The sequence below is a fragment of the Lathamus discolor genome, chromosome 4, assembly GCF_037157495.1.
Source record: "Lathamus discolor isolate bLatDis1 chromosome 4, bLatDis1.hap1, whole genome shotgun sequence".
Lineage (NCBI taxonomy): Eukaryota > Metazoa > Chordata > Aves > Psittaciformes > Psittacidae > Lathamus > Lathamus discolor.
Window position 1 is genome coordinate 7,375,883 of NC_088887.1, and position 25,730 is coordinate 7,401,612.

Consider the following 25,730-nt stretch of genomic DNA (forward strand, 5'->3'; position numbering starts at 1 on the left):
ATCAGGGCAGAAATCAGCATTGATGGTTTAGCACATTCCTGAGCTGGCTTTCAGCCTTGGTTTATAGGTCAAATCTGACTCAAAGGGCTGATAGACAAATAGCCATGTCTGGTGAAGCAGTGCAAAACACCAGGAAAGGACTTGCTCCGCTGCTGTGGGAACTCAGCACGTGCTTTAAATGGAAGAGGTCTGTCCTGTGCCAGCAATCCACTGGTATTCTAGAATCCTGCTGTTCTTGGGTACCTCAGCTTGCCTTTTCTTAGGTGCAGGTCCCTGGATTTACAAACTTTAATTAGAATTTGTGTCTCACCAGTGTGGATGGAAGAGTCCAAAACTGGCATTCATATTTCACACTGAAAGCTATTGGTTAATCCCTGATCATGGGATTCTTGGTCACTGTAAAGTGTTTAGGGGACAAGTCACGTGCATGTAGCAAGGAAAATTCCCCATCTGTTATGACACATGCTGGAAAAGCACAGGAAAGCACCTCATTGGAAATGAATAGAAAGCAGAACTGAACCTGGATATACAAATACAGCGTCTCACAAAGAGACAAATGTTTCTTTTAGTCACTACTGTGTCGGTGGGAGCAAAGGAGGGAGGAAAGGCCATCTGTACGTGGCTCAGTCTTCCACTACAAAGAGATGTGCAGGGAGCATCTGAAAACTATCAGAGCTGAGAATAAGTGAGCTATGACAAGAATAATCCCTTTCTGTCAGTCCCTCTCTGCCAGGTGTCACTTTGTGTACTCATAATCCGCATCTGGTGGCTGCAGCTAACTAAAACTAGGTGAACACCCAGAAAGTTAAGCCTGTGATGGCACAGAGAATTGGTAAATCCTCCATCCCCGGCAGTGTCCAAGGCCAGGTTGGACACGGCCTTAAGCAACCTGGTCTAGTGTGAGGCATCCCTGCCCATGGCAGGGGGTTGGAACTGCATGATCTTAAGGTCCTTTCCAACCACCCATGTTAATCTGATTAAATAAATGAACAAGTCCACGTTGAGATGTTTCCATAAGATTATTCACAAGTGGTGTGTGAGTACCATGATGGCTACAGACTGGCTTCAGTAGAACTGGCCTCTGCTGTTGGAAAGGAACAACATGAGAAAGGGTCCTCACATGGGCTTCAACTAGATTAAGGGTTTGCTTTTTCTTTCACAAATTGAGTGGCATAAATATCGTTCCTGTTGAGTTCAGGATTTGCAGTCTGCTTGGGAATGCTGAAGGCTTTTGTGGGCAGTTTCCTGTGCAGTATTTGATTTTTGAGTATAGTAAAGACAATCTTTGTGAACTGTTTTATATATAAGTACCTAAGAAAACATAAATGAGGTATGACTACGTTGGGTCAGATGATGCTTCAGGGATTTTTGTTTGTTGGTCTCTACTAGGAGGTGTGCTAAATTTGTCATCAAGTCAAATATTGCAGGGAAGTTCCTCGATCTCTGGAGAGAATCACTGGCTCTGCTGACAGCCACCTGGAAAAGCCGATACCAGCTTAAGAAGTTGTCACAGTGCCTCTGCACTGACTAAACTATTTCTGTTGTGGATGGTTGAACATGACTGTTTAACCAAATCCAAGACTTACGTTTGGAGTGTCATGGTTTCATGTTTTGTGAGACTGAACCAGCCAGTCCGGAGTCCCTTGCCATGTTTGAGATGGATATGGTTTTGGGTCCAGGGGATTTTGTGTAGAGGAGTGTTCCAAGAGGCATTTGGTACAGTTACTTGGGTAGCATAGAGTAGCAATCAAGTCGCAAAAAGACTCTCAGAACAGAAAGGAGATTTGGCCATGGCAATGGCAGCTATGATGAGGCCCTATATTTGCTATTCTAGACTATAACTGCATGTTAATCCAGAGGTAAAATTCCACACCGGAAAAGGTAAGAGGATATTTAAATGGGAAAGAGCTGTTTGCTGTACTCTGGGCAGTCCTAGAGCAGATGCAGCAGTCAGAGGTGCATGTCTTTGTGAAGTTTCTGTGGAGAACCGATTCATGTGGTTGCTTTTACTCTGGAGGAAATGAGCTACAGCTGGGATTTCTTTACTGACTTCTTGGATAACATGGCAGCCTGACAGATGCTGAAGTTAAAAGATGTCAGTGTTATACATATGAGGCAAATGGGGACTTTTGGGCAGAGAAGAAACATCCACAGAGTTGCCGTTTATCACTACCTGTTCTCCATCTACTCTGACTCTCCAAGGCTACAGAAATGTGTTGCATGAAACAATGTGTGTAGAGGGTTGTGTGTGCTTGAACTTCTTATGTTAAGGTTGCTCTCTGTTATCTGCGAGACTCCTGTCTCCTATTAGACTTGCTGTCAATGTCAAAGGGTCAACAGTAAGACTTGGTTTTGGAACATGAAGAGTGATAAAGAGAGGCTGATTTATTAGAGCTGAAGTGCAAAAAATTCAGCCTCTGGCTGCCAGGAGGCTCAGTGACTTGTTTAATGTGGAGACAGCCAAGTGAAGGGTTTGGGACGGGCCTGAGGAGGCTCTGCTGCAAGTGCCTCCACTGAGCTGAGCATTTGCAGTAATCTGTATACCTCTTGCACTCGTCCTTTGGTTAATGGCATCCAGTGCTTCCTTTCTTTGTCTCAAGTCGTCATGTCTGTGTGATGGCAGTTGTGTGAGGTGGTTTGATGACAGAAGCCAAGAGGAGGTAAAACAAATGTCATTTTATTTGTGACTGGTACCACTGCATCCAGTACTTCCGTTAACTAGAAAGTTTCCAGGGTAGTGTAATCCGGAGCTGTGGCTTGGAGCTTGCAGGCAGTGCCCGGACTGTTGCTGCCATCCCACCCTGGGGGTATCCTTGTGGGCGACACTCGTAAGTGGCATTGGTCAGCACAGGTGGAATAACATGTTAAGGATCAAACCATTTCTGTAACTAACATAGTACATGTGGAGGCTGGGATGAACCCTGGAAATAAGGCTGTGAAACAACTTGAATCTACACTACTGCCTTCAGCAAAAAGAGTAAAGACCAGGCAGAATGCTGGGGAAGGTCCAGCCACTACCCTCACACTGCCAAGTCCCACTAACCTATGTCCTTAAGCGCCACATCCACACAGCTTGTCTGCAACTGTGTGTCTGAGGACTGGGTAAGTGGGAACAGAGCAGGAGCTGCTTTTGCTGCTATGCCACCAGTCATGTCTAGCTCAGTTCTACAATAACAGGCATGACAGACTTCCTGGGGTCACTATGAAGTAAATCTTGGAATTTCAATGTCACTTCCAGAGCCTATTAAAGACTCAGTGTTGTTTCTCTGGTCAGTCTCAGAGGACCCTGCAGTTCTCTGTCCTTTGGTATGGGTGGCTTTTACCTGGGAATGGAGCGTCAATCAGGGATGGTGGGAAAGCTTTCCTATTATTTTCCTTTCTTTTTTAAAAGCCACATCTTTCTGAGCTTACTGTTCTTTCCGCACTTCCCCAAACCCTGTATCTCTGATGTAAACCGCTTTTGGTGTCAGAATCTTAAGCTGTTCATTTGTTGTGCTTTTGAGAATGCCCGTTTTTGTGTTTCTGAAAGGACAGTAAAGCTTCTTACTACCTCAGCAGCCTGCACTGGGAATGATGCTTAAGGCTCCTGACAGGTGAAGGGTCCCCAGGGTTCGTGCTAAAAGGTGCTTGTGTTGGAAGTAAGACAACAAAGGATATTTGCTCTCACGGGCAGAAGAAGAGTCTCTGTTTCTGTTAGTATTTCAATATCGTGGGCGATTTCTTCAAGGCCACCAGTATCTTCCCCTCCAGTTACCATGGCAAAAATCTCAATCTCCAGTTCAACCTGCAAGCCCGCAGCCACCTAGCAGAGACAGAGGGTTACTCACAGGTAAGGTGCATGTTTCATATACAGTCTGTTCCAGAAGTCTTTGAAGCTGGTTCTTGATCCTTGTTTTCTGATGACATTAAAGACTTAGTACCCAGCGCACAGGTTTGTGCTTGCCAGTCACCCAGTATCTGTTTCACTAGAAAGGTCAGCACAAACCAATGTCTCTTCACATGGCAGTTTGAGAGAAAACTGCCAGGGTTTGTATTTTTTCCCTTTAAACTTACTTTTAGATTGCAGCAGGAAAAAGGGGATTGGGGCAGCTGAGAATCAAGAAGAGAGGGCCTGCTGCAATGGGACAAGGAATGGTTATAAACTAAAGGAGGGGGAGATTTAGGTTGGATATAAAGAAGAATTTTTTTTACTGTGAGGGAGCTGAGGCTCTGGCACAGGGTGCACAGAGAAGCTGTGGCTGCCCCATCCCTGGCAGTGCCCAAGGCCAGGTTGGACACAGGGGCTTGGAGCAACCTGCTCTAGTGGAAGGTGTCCCTGCCCATGGCAGGGGGCTAGAAGTGGATGAGCTCTAATGTTCCTTTCAACCCAAACCATGCTATGATTTAAAGTACTGATCTGTGGCTAGGGCTCTGGACTAGGAGGTTTCACGTGCTTTCTGGCACTGCCTTCTTGCACAAGTCATTGTTTCTTGATTCCGTGCCTGTAAAGGCATTGTCAAGAACATTGCCTGGTATGACCTGGATACTGTGGGGATAATTCCAGCACAGTATTTATCCACACACAGGTGAAGAGAGAGACTGAACCAAAGCAGAAATGTGACAATTTAGCATGCTATGGTGCTTTGCCATTTAAGACTTGAGGTGCAGAATAGTTGCAAGCAGAAGAAATAGTTGAGGGAAGAGTTTAGTTCTTGAAGGTATTGGGACAGGAGATGAAGTCTAGGTGTAGGGCAGAGCAGATGTTTGTTCTAAATGATGGGAAAACTCAGGTAGTAGCAGAGTATCCCATTTACTTCTAGAAAAGCTCTCTTGAATCTCAGTGTTTCACCTGCTGCTTTCCACTGAACTTCACATGTTTACCCCTTTGCATTCTGGCACAGGCTAAGACTGGAAGTGCATGGAATGCTTGGTTAAAAGCAGGAGAGAGACAGTGGAAGGCAGCATCACTTTAAACAAATCATGTATTCCCTGCCAGCTTTATTCCCAGCCAGCTGGTGGGAGAGGAACCCAAGATGGCCTGAGGGTAATAGAAAGCCAAGGGTTGTTTGTGTAACCTACAGGTCCTGGTGTGTACATCACTCTCAGTCCTGTGTGTGGAGGTGGCTGCTTCACCCGAAACCTGTCAGAGAGAGAAGAGAATCAGTTTGGAGCAGCTGTTGCAGGCAGGCAGGTAGGAGGCATTGCTGGGAAGCAGCCAGTTTGCTCTTCCTTTGCTCGTACAGCCAACAGCAGAATGTGTTAGCTCATCCTTCCTGTCACAGTGTACGTCTTGGGCTGCAGCAGTATTCCTGGGCTTCTCCCCTGGGCTTAGGTTTCTAACAGAAACACCCAAAGGAACAGATGAATGGGCTAAAGTCAGACTCCAGAGACCTCTTTACACTGCCTGGTCCTTACAGCAACATGTGAAACATCAGCATGCTCAGCCTGCATACACAAAGGAAACTAAAGTGCACATTACATCTTCCTGGCAAACACCTGCGTGTTCCACTCCCAGAAGTCCTACACAATCCTTATTTAATGTCCTTTTATACGATTCTATTGCAAATGGCCTGATACCAGTATAAATTGTGTGTAAATAATTTCACAGTACCCACTAAGGCAGTAGTTTCACTTCTTCATTTCTCACTGATGGTTTCACATCTCTGCAGCCCTTTTGTGTACGCAACTTCCACTGTCAAGATCTCTAAAGGTCACTATAGCAGATATGACCTCTACTTTTGCAAGGCTCTGGACTTTATCCTCTGGTTTTCATCTCCCCCTGAAGAACAGTTACCAGCATGTGCTTGCACCAGAGGCTGTTAAGGGAAAGGCAGTCGAAGAGCCATTGCTAGTATATGGCTCCATCTTATGGAAAGCTCTGTCAGACTTCTAAACTGGCTGTCAGAATTCCTATGCTGTCTCTGGAGCCTGGACTGTTATGAGAAGCTGGACTAATTTTCATCGGGATGTCCCAAGTTTAGACTATGATATGAACAATCTGGAAAGCAATAGCTAGCTACTGTCCCTGTCATAGAAAAGCTCTGGCTGCTTGTGTCAAGGCAGACATAGCTCAGAATTGCCATTCAGGAGCTTGCAGCTTAGCTCTCCTGTCAAAGCATCAACTAAAAAGCTTAAAAGCTAGCCTGGACTTACCAGAATCATGGTGGTATTTTCCTTGACTGCCCTTACTGCTGTCCTTAACCAATGCTAATGTTGCAGGAAAAAAACAAAGACTATTTATCACCAGTGCTAAGAGGAACCAGCTTCTGAATGGCGTGGACTGGTCTCAGAAAAAAAGACAAACAGGTGAGATTGGCCTAAATAGCAGCTTTCAGTTAACTGCTACATAAAATCAGAATCTCTCAACCTGCGGGAGGTAACTGAGGGTAGGGAGGAGTGAGAGGCTGACAACAGAAAACGTTGGTGGGAACAGCTATCTTGGAACACAGCAATTTAAAAACCTGGTTTTGGCTTTGAGGCTTTTGAGCCATCTGAAATGAGAGCCTCCCACCAAGTACTGAAATTCCTGAAACCAGCTGGTGGGATTATAACAATTCAAATGTGGCTATTTGGAAGTGACAGACTGTAGGTGGAAGCCCAGAAGCTGTAAGGACATAAGAAACCTGTTCCAGGCTCTCCTTTCAGCTAAAAAGCAAGGTACACATTGCACAGCTAAGGCAAGCCCAGTTGAGCAAACTGAGGGTGACAAAAAGATTTTGCCCTCTTTTCTGTCATGGGGATGCATGGGGGAGGACAGGGCTCATAAGCCTAAAGTAAAACCGCTGGAGCTGTGCTGGTGCAACAGTGATGGAATGAACATGTGTGCAGTGTGACTCCAAAGGGGAATTCTAGGACAGAAGAGCAATCATAAGCATTTTCTTACTGTATTTATATATTCTTTAAGCTGCAGCTGGGTAAATATGATCATTTCCTGTGATTTGTCATGCAGAGCAAGAGACAGCCTGCAGGACTGCAGGCCTAGAAATGGACTCACTTCTCACCCTACTGGAACACAAGTGCAGTGCTGGTTTGAGCCATGCACTGAATAAGGGAAATGTGTGCACAAATCAATGCTTTATTTGCCATGTATTCTGCCATCACTGGAGCTGTTTCTCAATGCAACTAAAAGGATTTGTGCCTGCCTGAGTACAGCTGTGCCCATTTCAATTGACTTGCAGCATCCGGTACCATTTCCCAAAGCCAAATGCAACACTGGTTTCCATGAAAGACTTTGATTCCAGAACCTGAGAACTTCAGTGAGAATGAGTAAATCATCTGTATGGGCCAGGACTATGCATCCAGGGCCTGCTGGCCCTTACTGCTTTCCATCTTCCTAATAACATTCATATGCAACTACTGCTGAAGTATTTCCAACATTATTTCCTCTATCCAGTCAGTCATTATTAAATGATTCCAAATATAATAGCATTTGTTATCTCACATTAATCAGATCAGAAGGTTGACAACAAGCAATGCATATTTGGACAGTTAAAACCCAAGGTAGTAAAAAACCAAACTAACCTTGAGAAGTTCACACCAACATTCTTCAGGATCACTGTGGCTGCATAGGTACAGCCTTCCTTTAGTACCCCAAGTGTCACGCTGGGTGGAATGAGGTGGAAGCCACTAAGCTGCTGTCCTGCTGTTGCAAGAGAAGATGTGTTGACCTTTCCTGCGACAGGATCTTCTACCTTTGCAAACAGAATTAAAATGTTAGATAACAGAGGAAGCTGATGGCCATCAAGGTAGGTTTGGAGTTACTTAGCCTACATTTGACCTCTGGTCGCTCATCCTGAAGAGTTACAAAAAGACATTCTAATTTGAGTAAGAACTGAAGAGGCACTTTGAGTATTGTTTGCAAACTTATACTGGTTTGACTTTTCAGACTATTAAGCCATTGAGATGTCTCAGGGGAAATGGGAGAAGTTCTGCTCTTCTGGAGTTTTGATGTGGATGCCTGGTGCAGAGTTTGGCCTAACAGCCGAGAGGAAAGGTACTTTTAGAATTGCCAGTAAACTTACTTATACCATAGAATCATTTAGGACCTTTAAGATGACTGAGTCCAACCACTACCTTTGCACTGACAAGTCTCACTAAACTATGTCCTTAAGTGCAACATCTACATGGCTTGTGAGAACTACCAGGGATGGTGATTCCACCACTGCCCTGGGCAGCCTATTTCAGTGCTTGACAAGCTTTTTGGGGAAGAGTTGTTTGTCATCTCCAGTCTAAACCTCCCCTGGTGCAGTTTGAGGCAGTTTCCTCTTGTTCTATGGCTTGTTCCTTGGGAGAAGAGACCAATACCCACCAATGCGGTCCCTCCTGAGTCTCCTCTTCTCCAGCCTAAACCCCCCAGGTCCCTCAGCTGTTCCTCATCACACTTGGGCAACACAGCTGAAGGGTCTGGAGCACTTCTCTGGCCCTGCTCCAGCACCTCAATGTCTCTCTTGTAGTGAGGGGCCCAGAACCAAACACAGGATTCAAGGTGTGGCCTCCCCAGTGCTGCTTGCCATACTTTCTCTGATACAAGTAAGTAAATTCAAAATACCTTCCAGTAGTGCCGCAGAGTAAAGATTTTATGCAAAAGAGATGACTGAGAGGATATTAATATTAACAAAAAATATGTTATTTTACCTTTTTATTTGGTATGGAGTTTGGTTTTCTGCCCTGCAGGGATAATGGTAATTTAACCTTCTCTGTTCTTGGCTGTCCTGCAACATTCACCAGCAGACTCTGAACTTTATGTTGTAAAGGTGTCTCTTGCGATCTTGCAGCCTGGTTTAGGCCTGGACAAGAAAGATTTCCAAAAGCACAAAAACCTAACCATCATATTAAGCATAGTCCTGAAATTCTTCTTTAGATAAGAGCTTTATTTTCTATGAAAGCATTTGATCAGCACAAGGACAGAAGAATTGGTCTCATTTTTATTTCAGTGGTCAAGAAACCCCTAAATAGTAGTGGGTAATTAATGTAACTAATAAGCCAAGTTGTACTGTATTTATTAGGACTAATCAGTGGAAAAATTTGCAATGAAGATACAAATACCTGTGGAAATGATTAAAAAGAGAAGTGTCAGCACTAAAATTAAAATCAAAGCCATTGCTATTCCAGAGGCAATGCCTCTGCCATCAGCTGTGGACATTAAGGGAAAAACCACCAGCATTTCTTGTTTTGCTTAAAGGTGAGCAACATTTATGCTTTGATGTCAAAAGTTAGTGTAGTTTTGGCATCTCTCTCTACACACACCCCCTCCCTTCTTGCCCCTCCCAAGGGGCTGCTCCTTTCATCACTTACTCTGTGGCTCTGGAAGTACAGGTGAGTACATATGCCCCAAGGTTTATGGATTATGCATAAATAACAGAGGAAATTTGGGAAGTTTGAAGGCAACAGCTTGTTGCCAGTAGTGGGCAACACTTCCACTCCTAAGAAAGTGTACCAGAACGAGTGGAAGGAAGGGGTGAAGGGAAACTAACTATGGGATTCAAAGACAGATTTTGCAAGCATGCACTGCCAAAGTTCAGCTTGTCTTTGGCATTATGTGAGCTCCAAAGGTTGGGATCAATTAAAGCAAACTAGTTTCTCTCCAGTGGTGATCATCCCAAGCTGTCACCACAAGCAGATGCATAAACAGAGGGAACAACAATAAACGTAGCAAGGAAAGCAAAACTGAACAGGGATGTTTCAATGGCAAAGACCATTTAATCACAGCAAACTCTGGTCTGGAGTGTTCTGTTACAGACCCTTCATTAGCAGGAAAATCTAGCTTGTGTAATTTTTTTTTTTAGGAGAGAAATTACTTCTTGGATTTGTCTGCAGTTCTACCCATCACTCCCATGTTGTTACAACAGTCTCCTAGGGTGAAGGAGAAAATCTCTGCCATTAGTTTTATACCTCTCTTCCTTTCTGCCTGGCTTGCATTCAGATGTATTCGGGATGCTGAATAGAGGTAGGTGGATTTAAGTTTCTGTTGTAAATATTTTGTCAAAAATTATAAGAAGATAAGCATTAGCCTGCTCCAAACTACATTCTGGAAGTCAGATTTACCTGTTGTGCTGCTGGAACCTTTATTTTCTTTGGAATGAGCCTGCAGCAGGTGGTCAGCTGAAGGTGAATGATCACTCACGGTACTGAGACATTCAGCTGCTAAAGGGAAAATAATGGAATACTGTGAAAAGTGTTTTTTATAATCACCATTTTCATAAACGTACGAAAAACAATTCACAAAGTCTTTGGCACTTTAATTTAGACAACCTTTGAAAGCTTTCTGCATGTGATATACTGCTCCACTGGGCAATGGGGATCAAAAATATGTATCTATCTTGTGATTAGTAATGTCTTGTTCTCTTTCTAACTGAGCAATAAGCCTTAAAGGGCTAATGAGCAATTCAACACAGGTCTGCTGGTGACTGTAATGTGGTGATTCAAAATGAGGAAATATGGGAATTAGTGGGGGGTGCGAGAAGTCCCTGTGGAGGACTGCTTCCTGATAGGATTCTTTGCTGTGTATGACTTTAAATCTCACTATGTGATTTCAGTCATTTGTCAGGGCTACTTTTCCAACAGAACTGAAGCATTCCTCTCAATGCTGTAAAGCTCAAACCTAAGATGATGGTTCACCCTTTCACTGCTTCCCATCATCCAGTCACTGCTTTCTTCCTATATCCTCCAGACTAGCTTTAGTCTGCATGTTTCCTATTTCACATCACTTTTGCCCCAGTCCCCAAGCTGCCCCTTTTACCACTGAGTTTCAGAATTCCATCTCCCTTTCTTTTTTTCCCTACAGTCAGACTAGTGCTTTTCTAAACTCCCCAGCTTTTGCTCATCAAGAATGATTGTTTATTCCATTGAAGTTTTTTTTGAGCACTATGCATCCATCAACCACTCATTCATAGCACAGTCCTTCAGCTTTGCATCTAAAGCCTGTGGTGCTCCCACTTCAGTGTTGTTGGCAAAGGCTCCAACACATTAAATATAAAAGTCTCATAGACCACATTTATATTAGTAGATTAAACAGGAACATTAGCAGTTACTAGAATATGCTAATCTATACTTTGAACTTGTTAGAACACTGGTATGATGTTGACTGTGCAACTTAGCAATCTCTCCAAAACCACTCTTAGGTTTCGTAAGTTTTGGCCAGGGAAAAAAACACCTTGATTTGGGAGACTGAATTTACACAGCTTACTCAGTACTGGTGGATCTCAATGTCAGGGAGTGCTGCTGGATAAGTTTCATGTATCAGAATAGATACAGCCATTGTATCCAAGTAGTTCATGTGTCAAAATGACTGGGAATCCATAGGGGCAGTGAGACAACTGGACAAAACAATGCAGAAGACACTCAGATGTTGCCAGACAGCAGATTACCTGTACTGGGTTTCTCAATTGTCTCCAGAGGGAAATTGCCACTTTTCAGTTTTTGAACTGGAGGAAGTTTCCTAGACAGTGCTTCCACATCAGGAAACTAGAAGAAAGTAAGAAAGAGGGTTTAGATCTCCCAACTAAACACTCAGGGGGAAAAAAAAACCAAACCAAACCAATGGGTGCAAATGAAACAAATAAGCAGAACCAAAGTGGTGACTATAAAAAAGATATACGTAAGTAAACCTCAGGTTCCAAAGTACATTTGTGAGTATGTTTTATGCACTTACAGCATTTATCAAGTGAGACTACACTAGAAAGGTTTCCAAGGCTGCTTTTAACCCGGGAGGGTGAGTCTTACTAATTCCCTTTCTAGTTATGAGCAAGAGGTTTAAGAGGGGTAAGCGGAAAGACCTGAGGTTCAGCTTTTGCTCCAAATCAGAATCTCCCCAGAGTGTATGTAAGGAATCTACAGAGTTTGTACTCAATAAACATACAGCATCTCCAAGATATGTTCCCTTAGACAATGGCATATAATTCTCACCATTAATTCTGCCACAACTGTTCTCTCTGTAATGGTTTCTTGAGATAAACTGAGGCTGAGATAGAAACCCAAAACTATTTTTGTGGGAGCAAGGCACTAACTACTTGGCCTAGCACAAACTCTCCCACTTTTCAGCTACATTACCTTTGCTAGGAAAAACTCCTTGCTGAATTCTGATTCAAAATACGGAGGAATTATTTTGTATCTTATTGCCATCAAGGACTTCTTTTCTTCATCAAGTTCTTTCCTAAGCAATTTGTAGCATTTTTGGTAAGGAAAAGAAAGAAAAACGCGTTAGAGCTGAGTTCACACTGATTTTCAGTGTTACATTGAAAACACTGAGGAATGGAGCTGGTAAAGGCAAGCAGTATCAAATTATGTTCTTTTTATTTGCAATTATCTCAGTGATAGATAACAACAGGCTGGTCTGTCATGCCCAGACAATGCCCTCCTCAGCTGTGGTGGAGATGATTTATGGAAGAGCTGACCAAAACACATACGGACAGCGGTTGGCTGTTCAGGAGAGCTTCTCCTCAAAACATGCTCTAGTTGTCTAAATCTTGTGGAACACATCTGAGACTGCCAAAAGCATTTTTTCAACCTTCCACCAACCATTTAAATGAGAATTAGTATTTTAGATGCATTGCTAAAACATGTAACGTTAAATTAACCCGATTTCCTTATCACAAAAAACCTTGATGTCTCTGTGGATACAGAAAAAGCTGTTCAAAATTCAGAAGATAAGATTCACCAGAGTAAAGACCAGTTATGGTTTCAGCTTGATTTACTCCAGTTTTACAATGCTATAGTTCCACTGACTTGCAAGGTCTAACATCAGCTATGAAATTATCACTCTTAATGATACTGAAAGTTTTGACACTGACTTTAGAGCCCGAATTGCACATGATGTTCTCAGGTGCTGACCCACGCACACTTAAAGCAATTCTTTAAATAGTATGCAAACCAGTGTAAAATGCTGTATTAGAATATAAATCTGAAACTATAAAAGCTTTTATCTCATGCAAGTCAGAAAGTAATTAAGAAGTAGTATGGAAGAGAACTTCATTTTCAGCTGCTACTTAACCTTTTGCAAAAGTAAGAAAAAAGCAAGTTTCTGATCATATTAGCTCATCACCATTTCAAGTTGTGTTTAATTTAAGAAAGACTAAATGACCTAAAGAGATATCAAGATAATGATTTTCATTTTGTTGTGAATTAATGTATATTACTGGTAACTTTCTCTATGTTAATCCTCATTCATGTACTGGATTTTCTACTTCAACCTTGTGGCAAAGATGAAAAGCAGAATCCTGGGCTGCATGAGGGGGAGTGCTGTCAGCAGGCCCAGAGAGGTGTACCCTTCTGCTCAGCCCTGCTGGAAACACACGTGGAATTCTGTGTCTCTTTCTGACCAACCTGATACACAAAAAAGCTACAAAGATGATTAAGTGCTTGGAGGATCTTTCAACTGCGGAGAGTCTACGAAAGAGAGCTGTGAGTTTTCCCTTGAGAAGCTCTGAAGCACCCCCATGTGACAGACGTGCCTGAGATCCTATTTGAACAGCTGGGCTCACCCAGTGGAATACCCAAATCTTAACCTAATGTATCAGCATTTGAAAATATTCACATAAATAGTTTTCCATGCTGGTGGCAAAACCAGAAAACAGAACACAGAGCTTCTGACTTCAGCCCTGTTTGAATAGTGTGAGTTATCAGTAACACTGCTAGGTTTTGAAAAAAAAAAAGAGAGACTTCATCCATCCATTCAGTATTTCTGTTACAGAACACCCATTATTTGCTAGCAAACCACTGGACCATTACCCAACACCCAGTGAAATCAGTAACAGTCTTGCCAAAGGCAGACTTAAGTTGGCTCATAAAATAAATAACTTTCTGCCCTACTAATGCTATTACCTGTGCTCTTCTTTTCTCCTCTGCCACTTGGACGCTGGTGTTAGTCCTTCCAGGCTGGATGATCAGGGAAGCAAAAAAAGGAGTGAAAATGAGAAAACTAGTTTTATGTTTTATAAGCACAAACATATTTACAAGATAAGCCTGGAAAATTATGAGAGTATGTTCTGTTAAGATCTGCAGTGACTCCTGACTTGGTTTAAACCACGACAGACTTTGATAGTTGGTACAAAATTGTTCACTCATATCTGTATATATATCATATATAATTTTTATTATATTATTCAAAGTAACCTTCAAAATCTTTTTCTAACAGACTTTAAAGTATCTTTCAGATAAAGATGCACAGAGAGACAAAATAATTATAGGAAAAGGTGTAATGTTGTGATATGTCTAGAGACGTAGGTGCCAGTCCTTAATGACAGCCAATTAAGAAAACTGCCTTGCCCATGTGCTTGGTTCCATCCTTTGTGTTACTCACATTTGCATCAGTTCTCACTGGTCTGTCCTACCTGAACCTCTGCTGCTGCTCCTCTCCTTGCTCAGTGATTGTCTTCGCTGTGTGATACTGTTGAGAAGAAGCCACTGCCTGTTCATACAGCTCAGTTACATGAGCTGCAAGGTGAAGAGTATTATTGAATGTGCGTGGTCTGCTAAACACTGCTAAGTGTTATGAATAAAAACCTTAGAAGGATACATTTTTAATGCATCTTTCTGTCACTTGATGAAAACCTAACGGATTCTGTGCCACCGTGAGGGAAGGGGCAGAAAGAACTTCAAAATCAAGTTCTGAACATTAACAGACAGGAAATCAAATCAATGTAGAAAGCACAAGAAGCAGATTAAGTTCATACCCCCTGTATTTCCTGAAATATCTTTATCATCTATGATAAGATATCTTATCATAAGAAATATCACCATAAGACACAAATCTAACATCTGTCAATAGGAAAAGTTGCTGATATTCAGTCACTTTCTGACTGGGGAGCAATGTTCCGTGTCTCTATCTCCTACTGAAAAAAGTGATGTGGGTTTTCAGGAACCTTTATTACTCTCAGCTTACTTAAGTTGTGCTTAATTATATCTCTGAAGCAGCCATAATCAACACTCATGGAAGGAATTACTAGTTCAGTATGTAGAATGGAGGAAAGCTAGTCTCCTTATTTAAGACTCTGACCAGTTCTGGGTCTTTAATAAGGAGTTTCCCTATCCTCTGACACCATCTTTTACAAAATGTGTTGTTTACTTGATGCTTTAAACCTAAAGAAATTTCCTTTGTTGAAAACAAATTTCTGTGGCAAAATTTAGGAGATTGAAGTATTTGAGTGATACAAACCAATCTGACTATGATGATGTATCTCAGTGTTTCAGGGGATTTGGGCAGCTTTTTCACCATAGAAGGCAACTTTAATTTCTCTGCTTTTTCTATTTTTACCTTTTAAAGAGCTTTTCTTTCCCAGCATCATCTTCATTAATAATGTTATGTTAAAATTGCACCTCCATTTAAATCAGGAAACTGGGGAGCAAGCATTTGTTGCAGCAGTCTTCATTTACTTTGCACAGGATGCTTTTTTTAACAAGCATAAATATTCTTGACAATGCAGGAAGGACAGAAAAATAACCCTTTAAAGGCTGGCATCACTATGGGATTGAATACTATAACTTTTGCTATGGAAATGTGAGTCAAAATGCCAAATACACATGCCTAAACATAGGAATTGTTTTTTAGAGGTACTGAAACATTAATGCTAATAAGTTTTAATCACTCTTGAAAATCATACAGAATTATCTAGCACATAGACAAATTCACCTTTATGTTCCTCCTTTAAAAATAATACTAGAGTACTTTAAAACTTACTATGATATTTTACAATTTAGAAAGATATTCAAGTTTTATTACCTCTATCACTGAGATTTTCGATTGACTTCTCCCAGTTAGGAAAGGACTGCAATGAAATGGAATAACTGTGATCATCTGAGAAACAGACTTCACAACAACAGCATCCTGCTCAAAGGATTTCCATCCTAAACAAGTGTTGTTACCTGAGAATGTGACTACAAGACTGGAGATACTTGAGTGTATTAGAAAACATGAGTTGGCAAAAAGGGAAATGAAGTACAAGTTGCCTGGTTTAAAGAGGTATTAATTTCCTTTGTGATGACCTACTTCACAGATGGCTTTGTATTTTATAGGGTTGCTGTTCATTAAATCAACTAAGCCAGTTCATAATCAAACTTGAATCCATCTGCAAGGGATTTGAACCAAATCTAAAACTCATGGCCACAACAAGAAGTCAAATGGAAAGTGTCCAGCAATTTGTAGGCTTCATTACTGAGAAGCAATATTGTAGTTAGCCACAGTAAAGTCTTTGAGGGGTAAGCAGCTCTAAACTAAGCTGTTTCCTTTATTCTCATGCTATCCCTGAAAACCAGAGGTCCTATGAGCAGGCAGTCTAGGTTGTAACAGAGATAGGGAACAATCAAGACATGTGAGGAGTGTGACACAGATTCCTAGGTCACAAGAAGGCCCACAATGAGACTGTACTGCTCAGAAAAGAGTTGTCCAGTGTGGAATCTGTACCTGAAAATGTGCTTATGGTACCCAGGAAAATCAACAATAATTAAGTCACTGGATAAGTTAATTGGAACCAAGCAGCATGTGAGATTCAGCACCTGGATCTCATCAAAACAAATAGAAAGAGGCAGATGAAGTTACTGACACATCTCTGTTCCTCTTTCCAGAGAAGTTGTGAGCTCCTTCCAGGTTCTTTTGCTAGATACTTCTTTTCTCTACTCTCTTTTAAAGACTTGTATGTCACTTGAAAATACTGAGCAAAAAATAAATACCAAGGCTTGTAAAATCAAAAAATAGGCTTTAATTTCAGCAAATGAAAATGCTATCTTGGCTAAAAAGTTGAGACAGATTCTATAATAAAGTTAAAATAACATTATAACATTCTAAAGTTAAGATATATCTAGAAAGCCAGGAAAAGGAAATTAACAGCATTTGAAACTGGAAAGATTTCATTCCTAATATTTTTTCATGTTGAGACAGGGTTTAAAAAGTAGACTGTGAGGTTAAGATGTGCTTGTTTGCTAGAATACACTCACTTTTGAAAGGTCAATGGAAGTGAATATTTAAACTAACATGGCTAGATCGCATTTTTTGAGTGCCAGATTTTTTAATTCAGTATGTCTGAATTCACTACATGCATGTTATTTGATTAAATGGAAATAAAAGTATTTGAAACTAAAAAAGAAAATGATGTTTCATAACTACTAAAGATTTAGGATGTGAATTCACACCATGCAAGGTACCAAATTTGAAGGAAGCTGTAGGAAACAATTTAAAGAAGTGAAAGAAAGCAAACTGTGCACTCTTTCCATAAGAGGTAAGCAGTGTTTCTCTCATTCATCCTAATTCATTCCACCCACTTCTGTTTCTTTTACCACTCATCTCTCACTAACCTCACTATTTCCTGACTGCTATCCCAAGTCCCTGTTCTCCTATTTAGCCACTTTTCCCATTACTTATTCTCCTCCTCTTCTTTTCATGCTCTAATAATCTGTGCAAATGAGCAGAGCACCTTTACCCCAAAATACAAATGCTTCTCAGCAGTAATAATAATATTCTTTCAAATTGTTTATGGATTATCTCAAAAGCAGGGCTTAAGCTCTTACCATGGAGGTGGCTGTGGTTGAAATAAAAGTCTCCCAGCTGCAATGACAACAGACTGGAAACATTCTCATCTTAATGTGGGGCAATATACACATTTCAGTAATTTTGGCCTTTGTGTTTCAGAATGATTCATTCCATAGAGCCAAACTTCTGAACTGTTTAGAGGGCTGCTACCCCAAAATGGCAGTAGCGCCATTCAGCAGCCCAGCTGAATGCTGAGCATGGCTGGCTCTGCTTTACCATTAAACTATGGCAGAGACAGCACTATGCTTTCTTGACATTTGCTATTTTATTAGTAGACAATTATGTGTTTTAAGACTGACACTTCCAATACAATACAACGGTTTTGGGGAAAAAGAAAGTTAAAAATGTAATTTTTCTCACTGTAACCAGTTCAAGGAGACTTGCAGCGTTCTCCTTTTCCTCTTCTGTTCGTGGTTCTTTTACGTTCATTTCTTCCAGCTCTTTTTCCTGCTTTAAAATGTTGTCTGTATATTCCTGGTGGAACAATAAAAAAACCCAAGAAAGATGCAGATGTTTTCTTTGTAGAGGTAGGCTTAAGGGGACATATATAGGGAAAAGAGTTTGTAGAAATAATCATAGAATGGTTTCAGTTGGAAGGGACCTTAAACATTATCTAGTTCAACCCTCTGCAATGGTGGGTTCCTCAAAGCCCCATCCAGCTTGGCCGTGAATGTTTCCAGGGATAGGATATACACAGCTTCACAGGGAAACCCGTTCCAGCGCCACACCACACTCACAGTGAAGAATTTCTTCTTAATATTTAATCTAACTCTCCCCTCTTTCAGCTTAAAGCCATTGCCCCATGTCCTGTCACTACATTGCCTTGTAAGAAGCCCCTCTCCGACTTCCTTGTAGATCCTCTTTAGGTACTGGTCTCCTTGGAGCCTTCTCTTCTCCAGGCTGAACAACCCCAACTCTCTCAGCATTCTTTGCATGCTATTTCTCAATGTCATAAAGGTCCCAGCTATCAATTTTTGTGAATGGATTATATAGATATTTAACAGTCTGCACAGAGAAATAGTTTTTAGGTCAAAGAGACAAGTACATGCTGAGAAAGAAGCATCTGAAAGCTTACCAAGGACTCTGAAGACTAGCAAGACTACTGAACATGCAAGAACTAACACAGTAAGGACACCCAAGAGTCTGCTGAAGCTCTACCATGCCAGAAGCACACATTGCAATCCACAACGAACTGTGTGACTTGAACCACATCCAATAGATGTCTAGATGCCACCTGTGTGTCAGTGGGACCTCCTGCTTCTGAGTAGGCAGGTAGGTTTGGCCTCCCAACTGTTGCAACAGCCTAGGCAAGTACAAGTGTCCATACAAGTGTTCCAGTAAACTGTGTGAGCTATGTGAGTAAAGGAATGTGTCAAGTAAATAGCTACTATTAATAATAATCAATGATATTATTAAGATCAGCTTAATGAATAAAGGGTGTTCTAACAAAACTTGTTTGTGATCTCCATCTCCCTCCTATTTGAACTCTTATGGAAAATTAAATTAAATCATCAGAATTGAAAAATCAGCTTCAGAAAAAAATCTGGGGCTGTTTTTTAGACAGGGTCTTACTTTGCCATAATCACATCAAGTGCTACAAAAAGAACACTGTAGAAGCTCAGTTAGATGGAAAAAAAGGGTCCTTAAAAAACACTCTCCTAATACACCACTCTGCTAGAAAGCTACATGCAGTACCAAGCTTTATGAACAGACAAGGTTTGAGAAGCAGTCTGTTTCCAGGTTTTTTTCATTCCTTATACCTCTTAAATCTTGAAGGAGACAGAGGAAGGAAGAATACCTTTTTCTTTAGATCTTGAGTTATTTCTGAAAAAGCTAAAAATTTAAGATAAGTCTTTCTGGAAAAAAAAACATTACTTAAATATTGATATATGAGCAATGAGAATATTTCCACTGCACATTAACAGCATTATTACAAAAGTGTTCTTGGTGTCAGTAATTGCAGTTCTTCCTTCCCAAGGTAACCCAACGGCGTTCTTCTTTCTCTAATAGCCAGCAACAGATCTGGTCAATGGAGAGACTCAGCTTGGGACTGTGGTGTTAAATTAATAAATTACAGAACACATGTAATTTGCTCTTTTCTAATTGGTGAGTAATAATGAGGTTTTCATTCAAAAATCTCTTCTAAGAGCATCCTCCCAGTGTGAATTAAAGAAATCAATGTTTTATACCAACACTGTGAACCTTCTGACAAGGATCAACTGCAGAACTTTCAGATTCCACCTCAGAACACTTGCAAATGAGGTATAGCTTCCACCTTGTTATGAACAAGTCACTAATGAGGGATGGACACACACTTTGTCAAGAAGGCTACATAACTATTTTCTAGACATGGAGAGACTGACAGAACTAACACTTGACCTTGGAAATGTTCTCTACTGGTTTATGAAAACAATTACACAGACAAGACTAGAGTGTGTCTCAGTGACCAAGTTAACTCTAGAATTATGGTGGGCAAGAAATTCTTATACAACTTTATAGATTTAAGTTTGTAAGGCTTTGTGAAGGGAAACAAAACTTAAGCAAAGTAAAAGCAAAGTAACAGATACCAATATTGACAACATGGATGCTGCTTGTTAGTGTACTATCTTTGATGTGTACTGTATTTACACAGAGAATAGGTTTCACAAGAGATAAGTAGAATGGTTGAGCTGCTTCAGAAATACGCTTTTCTTAGAGCACTTTATGTATGAAATGTTGATTGTTCAAATGTAGAAAACTTTTTTCTTTGCCTCAGGTATATACTAGAACTGCGTGTCACCCAGTTTGTTCTCTGGAAGAATAAATAAATATGATTGTACTACCTTGAGGGAAAGCTGCAGCTTCTCTCTTAGTTCATCATTGAGTGGCTTATACTGGAATAGCTGACGGATTTGCAGTTTATGAGGACATTTTCGCACAGGTACTGACAAGTGTGTCTGCTCTTTGGATTCAATGCAGAGACCCCTCCAAGTATATGTTCTGGCTGAGGGATCTGTGATCTTCCTCTGAACATAGACAAGAACAAGCAAAAGAGCAAGAGGCTACTTACATTACTGGCTAAATGCACATATGGCAATGTGAGTCTCATCTGAAAAGCACATGCTCTCCTTATACCATCACAGCTCTAGACAATAAAGTCAGTAGATTCCTGGCCCCAATTTATCTGGCAAGATGAACTCCACTGAAAATGACTATATTCCCTCACTGAGTGTAAAAGAAGCCCAAGGTGACTACATTTTCCCTGACACAGCCTACTCCTTGCTCGGTCTGCTTAAGAAACTAAACTTAACAATGTCACATTGTTTAGAGCTCCATTCCACAGTGACAAACATCTATTGCTTAAGCAGGAAAAGACAAATTTGGAAAAACTATACCTCAGGAGGAGAATATGTGTCCTCTCGGGTCCTTGGCCGAAGATTTGGAGGAACAATACTCTCTGGTTCTTTCATTTCCCAGGGGGAAGCTTCAGCCAAAGGGCGGAGGACAGTAATACTTAAAACACGTGGTTGAAAGGCAGATTTCCCTTTGTTCAAATCAAAAAATGATGGACAAGAATCAGTTCAAATCAAAAAATGATGGACAAGTGTCTCTGACCTCCAGAAAAATATACTCAATTAAGTGCAAAAAACTCTTACCATCATGTAGTAAAAGTCCATGTGAAAATGTGATCCTCGTGGCTACAGATACTATTGGATCACTGAGGTGATTACAGAGTATTTGAACTAGTTCAGACACTCTGACCCTTTAACAATAGGCTGCCTATGCTTCTTGATTTGTCTCTTGGCTGTTGTATAGTGTGTGTACTTCAGTCTAATTAGTGGATGGATTCTATTAGAAGATGATTTGGTTTTATTGTTCTGATTAATTTTAATGTTCATACAAATATTTTTTCCAACCCAGCCCAAAAATCTACTTAATCTATTATTATCTACCTCAGAGAAGGCCTTCAAAATATCTATTACCACTGAGGTACTTTATCACAATGATTCAAAATCGTGAAGCTTGCTCTCAAGGCAAATAGAGCCGGTACTGTGAGAGGCAGAGTGTGAAGTCTGGAAAAGCAGATGTGCTACTATGAAAAATGACAGCTGGTTGTGAGCAAGTTTTCTTGACTGGGATTTTCACTGGGAAGGTATCTTCTCCACCTCGCTGATCTTCCCACCTTCTGGATCTTTCTGCTCTCTCAGTGCCCTTTTCTCTTTACCCATGGCAGAATTATTTCATTAAGTTTTTACAATGGGGAACCGGTCATTACCGTGACTAGAAGTAACATTTAAAAGTGTACAAGACCTGGTAAGAGCAGTAGGTGGGAAAGATGTTCCTCAAGCTTGCGTTATAAATCTGTGAGAAGAATATACTTTATGGCTTGAAGCAACTATCCTTATCATCTCCCCCCCCCCAGTAACCAGGGGAAGCACATGTTCTTGTCTTTTTTGGTTTTGTTTTCTTAGGACCTTACACCACCACAGTGCATTTCACAGAAACACAGTATCTCCAACTAACTTTGCACTGATTAGCAATCATGCTGGATGTAACTTCTTGTACTGCTACTACAAGGTGGTTGGTGCTATGTACTGTTGTGTTTTCCCGCGAGCTCCTTCCTCATGCTTCACCACCAGAAGCATGGGCCCTTGCCTACATGGGGAAAACCATTTTAGGCATTTCCTGCCCAAATAAAGAGTTCTGAAACTTCTGACTCCACCTTTGCAATTATTTCTGTTATCAGTTTGTCAGAAAAGTTTCCTACCTGGAAGCTCTTCTACAGGATCCTGCAAGACAGCAGCAGTAGGATCTCTACAGACCTTGGCCAGATACTCTTGTACATCCCTGCTCCGTAGGAGCTCGGTTCCAGAACCATCCGCTTTGATGATGAAGAACCTACACAGCCAGCCAAACACATCAGACTGTATCAAGAAAATGGGACTCCCACATGATGACATCAAATGTGGAAATAGAGAGCACAAATCTACGAACCAACCCTGCACAAATACAGACTAGTGAAGGAAGTGTAAACCTAGGAATCCACTGCAGGTTACCTGGGGACATGCTCATCATAAATGATGGGTTTATTAACTTCTTGGAGTGCTGCTGCTGAACTTCTGTCCTCCTTGTCATCAGAGTCAATGCTAGGAACACACACATTTGTGCTGCCATCAGCCATGACCTATAATAGAAATTATATAAAATTACTTGAGTTATATGATACTTTTAAAACAGCAACTTGCTGTTGAACTTTAATATGACTTAGCTCAGTGAAAGAGACAGAAAAAAACATATTTCATGTTGAACAACCTGAAAAAGAGATGAAGAAGAAAACTGAAAACACAGTGAAAAAGGCAAACCAAACACTTCTAGGAAGACATGCCATATCATAAACACTAATATCACATGCTGACATTTAACAATGCTCAAGGTCTGTTGTCAAAGAGGGCCATCCATGCTTACATTCCACATTCACCATACGTATCTGCAGGCATCAGTAGGCAACTTCACACAAAAATACTCACTTGCTGGTCAAGTCAGGTAACAGTATACTCAGCCACTGATGTACCTCTGTGGGGTATATATGTATCTATGTATATACACTGACACAAAGAGAGATATAAACAAATATATATGTAATTGTATATATGTCTATGTGCTAATATCTTAATGACCACACAACACATACATATATAACTATATATAGGTGTATATACAAATATAAGTGTGTATATGTAAATATGTGCATATACATATGTACAGGTGTGGCTGTATATATAGGTATATAGGCAAATGTGAATAAATATGTATACACATCTGTATGCATGTGAATATATGAAGAGATACAGATATAGATACAGATTATATACTTGTATCTGTTTACCTATAGATATATATATTTATAGAGGGGGCCCTTTTCAGGCATTCATTCATTTTAAAAATATAGTCTCAGATTATCTTCCGATAATACCGAGTGAATTTCTACAGTATATTCCTTCTTGAAAATAATATGTGATTATTAACTAACATGTCATTAACATACAAATAAGGTAGCTAACAATGAATAATAACCTAACCAGGAATAATAATGCCTTTGGAAGATACAGTTTAAACCAGGGTGATTCAAAGGGCAGTCAATGAACTAACTGAATCTGACATACCCACCCCACACCTTTTTTACTGTAGTCTCAGGTGTGACTAGGACAGAGGAAAACTGATCCTATTACACCTGTGCCTGGTTGCTATCTCTACCAAGCATGCAGAAGGTGAGAACTGGATAATAGCTGATTGTAACAGCAGGCAAGGCAGGATGCAAAAGCTGGATGCCTATCATATCTGTGCACAATGAGAAGCTTAGATCCATGAGCTGTTACAGGTATTTTATCCACATGGTTACTCTCTCCATCACATGAGCACTTACCCAATGAAAATGGGGTCATGAGAATAAAGTAGTGGGATGATGTAAATAAAATATACTTCATTAATGGCAAAACCAATGACACTTGTTTTCCCTACAGTTATCCTTCATGTCTGCATCCCCTCATACTGCATTAAACCTCATCTTTCTTACTACCACCCATACCCCCTATGATTACTGCTCCCATGAAACCTTCAACTGCTCCCACAGCCTCTTCAACCCCCTTCCTTTGTCCCTTAAATATCAGCTGAGAAAAAGCAGGATGTGCTGACGCCGACGCCAAAGCAACTTCCATGCTGCTTTGAATTGCACTGACTTTATAGGAACTTGATATCTTTGAAATTTCTATCCCTCTGGTTGATCAGTTCAAACTATATGTCAATCTCTCCCTAATAAATCATAGATTATACAAGCACTGCTTCCTCAGCCAAGTTAAGCACTGTTACAATGAGTATGTGCAGAGGAACCTCAGTGCTGTTTTGCAGGAATATGGGAAACTGGTAATGATTACAGTTGCAACAACAGAAAGGATATTCTAAGGATGTCACATCCAGAAGCTTTAATTAGAACCATACTTCGAAAACAGTATGCAGGTCACAGACACTTAGATTATGTTCCTGGAACTCAAAACTAAGCACTAACCTAGCTCAAAAGTATCTCTTAGATGTGAAAAGATCGCAGGACAAACAGTATGACTTTAAGGACTGAATCATTCCTTTTACAACATTTGCCTTACCAGGCAGATTAGGGTGTTTCTATGGACTTTCTGAAGAGCAAATGTCCTCATTTTCAGGGCTGATAAGTCATGCCAATTAAGGTTTGCTTACAGATGAGATGAACTGAAGACCATGTGTTTTATTTCAGTCTCGCTAAAAAGGGGGAAATCTCTAACAAGGGGAAAATCCCATAAAAGGGAAACCTATCACATACTCAAGAACATTTCAGAGACTTGATTCAGAAGCTGTTCCCTTCTGGCTAGCTAGGCTACTTTAAGTATTACAAGGCTTAAAGCTGACTATGAGAGATGTATCTGAGATTAAATTACTTAAAATTACTTGTTCCCTTCCATTTATTTTACCTTGAAAACATTTCCTTCAGTATCCACCATTTCACAAATAGTGCTGGAAGTGTGTTTCATAAAGTATCTCCCTGGCTGTTTCTCTTCTTCCTTGCTGATGAAATTGACAATTTCATGGGTATAAACTGCTGTGCAATCTTCATCGATGAAAAGGGATCCTGTCTTCGTGGATAAAAGCTATGACAACAAAAAACAGAAGAGGTTCAGTCCTGAAAGGTGAAATCTTCAGTCCAGAGGTACCATGAAAATGAAGAACAAATGCAAATCAAGAGGAGAGCTTTCAGACCTTCAGCACTGAGTTATCCAGTTTTGAAGGACTGAAGGGAGAGAAAGAAGATAAGGTCCAGGAGGCAGGCTGATGTTAGTCTTTGTAATATTTTTCTTTAACTTAGGGAAATTTAAGATTGTGATTTAACTATACTATACAGTCGTGAGCAACTAAGTACTGGCAGAATATAAAAGAGATAGAATCACAGGATTTGTGAAGGCTATAGAAAAGGGAGTTAAAACAGTCAAGGTCGGAGTTGCTGGTGGCAGGGAACTTGTAACACAAAGATGAATTTCATTGTCGCAAACTGAAAATAATTCCCACCTGATATGTTCCCTGTGGCTTTGCAATAAGACGTGTCCCATCTCCAAAGATGGTACAACAGGTACCATCCTCACAGTTTATTATAACAGTAGCAAACTCAGGATTCTCTACTTGCATATATTTCACCTCCTTCATGGTGGCTCCTGGGGGTTTATCTAAGAAA

General features: G+C 40.7%; 2 protein-coding genes across 2 annotated transcripts in view; both read right to left on the bottom strand.

Annotated features, from left to right (window-relative positions):
- Positions 1 to 25,730, bottom strand: part of NAA50 (N-alpha-acetyltransferase 50, NatE catalytic subunit) — a 209,607-nt gene that overhangs the window by 179,099 nt on the left and 4,778 nt on the right. The gene's annotated exons all lie outside the window — the stretch shown is intronic.
- The window catches only part of SPAG17 (sperm associated antigen 17), a 98,188-nt gene continuing 75,114 nt past the window's right edge, over positions 2,657 to 25,730 (bottom strand). The window contains exons 30-47 of the mRNA XM_065676172.1: positions 25,568 to 25,722; positions 24,976 to 25,152; positions 22,534 to 22,661; positions 22,245 to 22,375; positions 20,872 to 21,020; positions 20,320 to 20,502; positions 17,858 to 17,971; positions 15,695 to 15,740; positions 14,307 to 14,409; positions 13,798 to 13,851; positions 12,028 to 12,130; positions 11,346 to 11,442; positions 10,024 to 10,122; positions 8,614 to 8,765; positions 7,501 to 7,670; positions 5,059 to 5,119; positions 3,658 to 3,802; positions 2,657 to 2,851 (exon numbers count right to left, since the gene is read on the bottom strand). Coding sequence (XP_065532244.1) covers positions 2,715 to 2,851; positions 3,658 to 3,802; positions 5,059 to 5,119; positions 7,501 to 7,670; positions 8,614 to 8,765; positions 10,024 to 10,122; positions 11,346 to 11,442; positions 12,028 to 12,130; positions 13,798 to 13,851; positions 14,307 to 14,409; positions 15,695 to 15,740; positions 17,858 to 17,971; positions 20,320 to 20,502; positions 20,872 to 21,020; positions 22,245 to 22,375; positions 22,534 to 22,661; positions 24,976 to 25,152; positions 25,568 to 25,722 — 2,204 coding nt within the window. The 3' untranslated portion in view covers positions 2,657 to 2,714. The remainder of the gene's footprint in view (positions 2,852 to 3,657; positions 3,803 to 5,058; positions 5,120 to 7,500; positions 7,671 to 8,613; positions 8,766 to 10,023; positions 10,123 to 11,345; positions 11,443 to 12,027; positions 12,131 to 13,797; positions 13,852 to 14,306; positions 14,410 to 15,694; positions 15,741 to 17,857; positions 17,972 to 20,319; positions 20,503 to 20,871; positions 21,021 to 22,244; positions 22,376 to 22,533; positions 22,662 to 24,975; positions 25,153 to 25,567; positions 25,723 to 25,730) is intronic.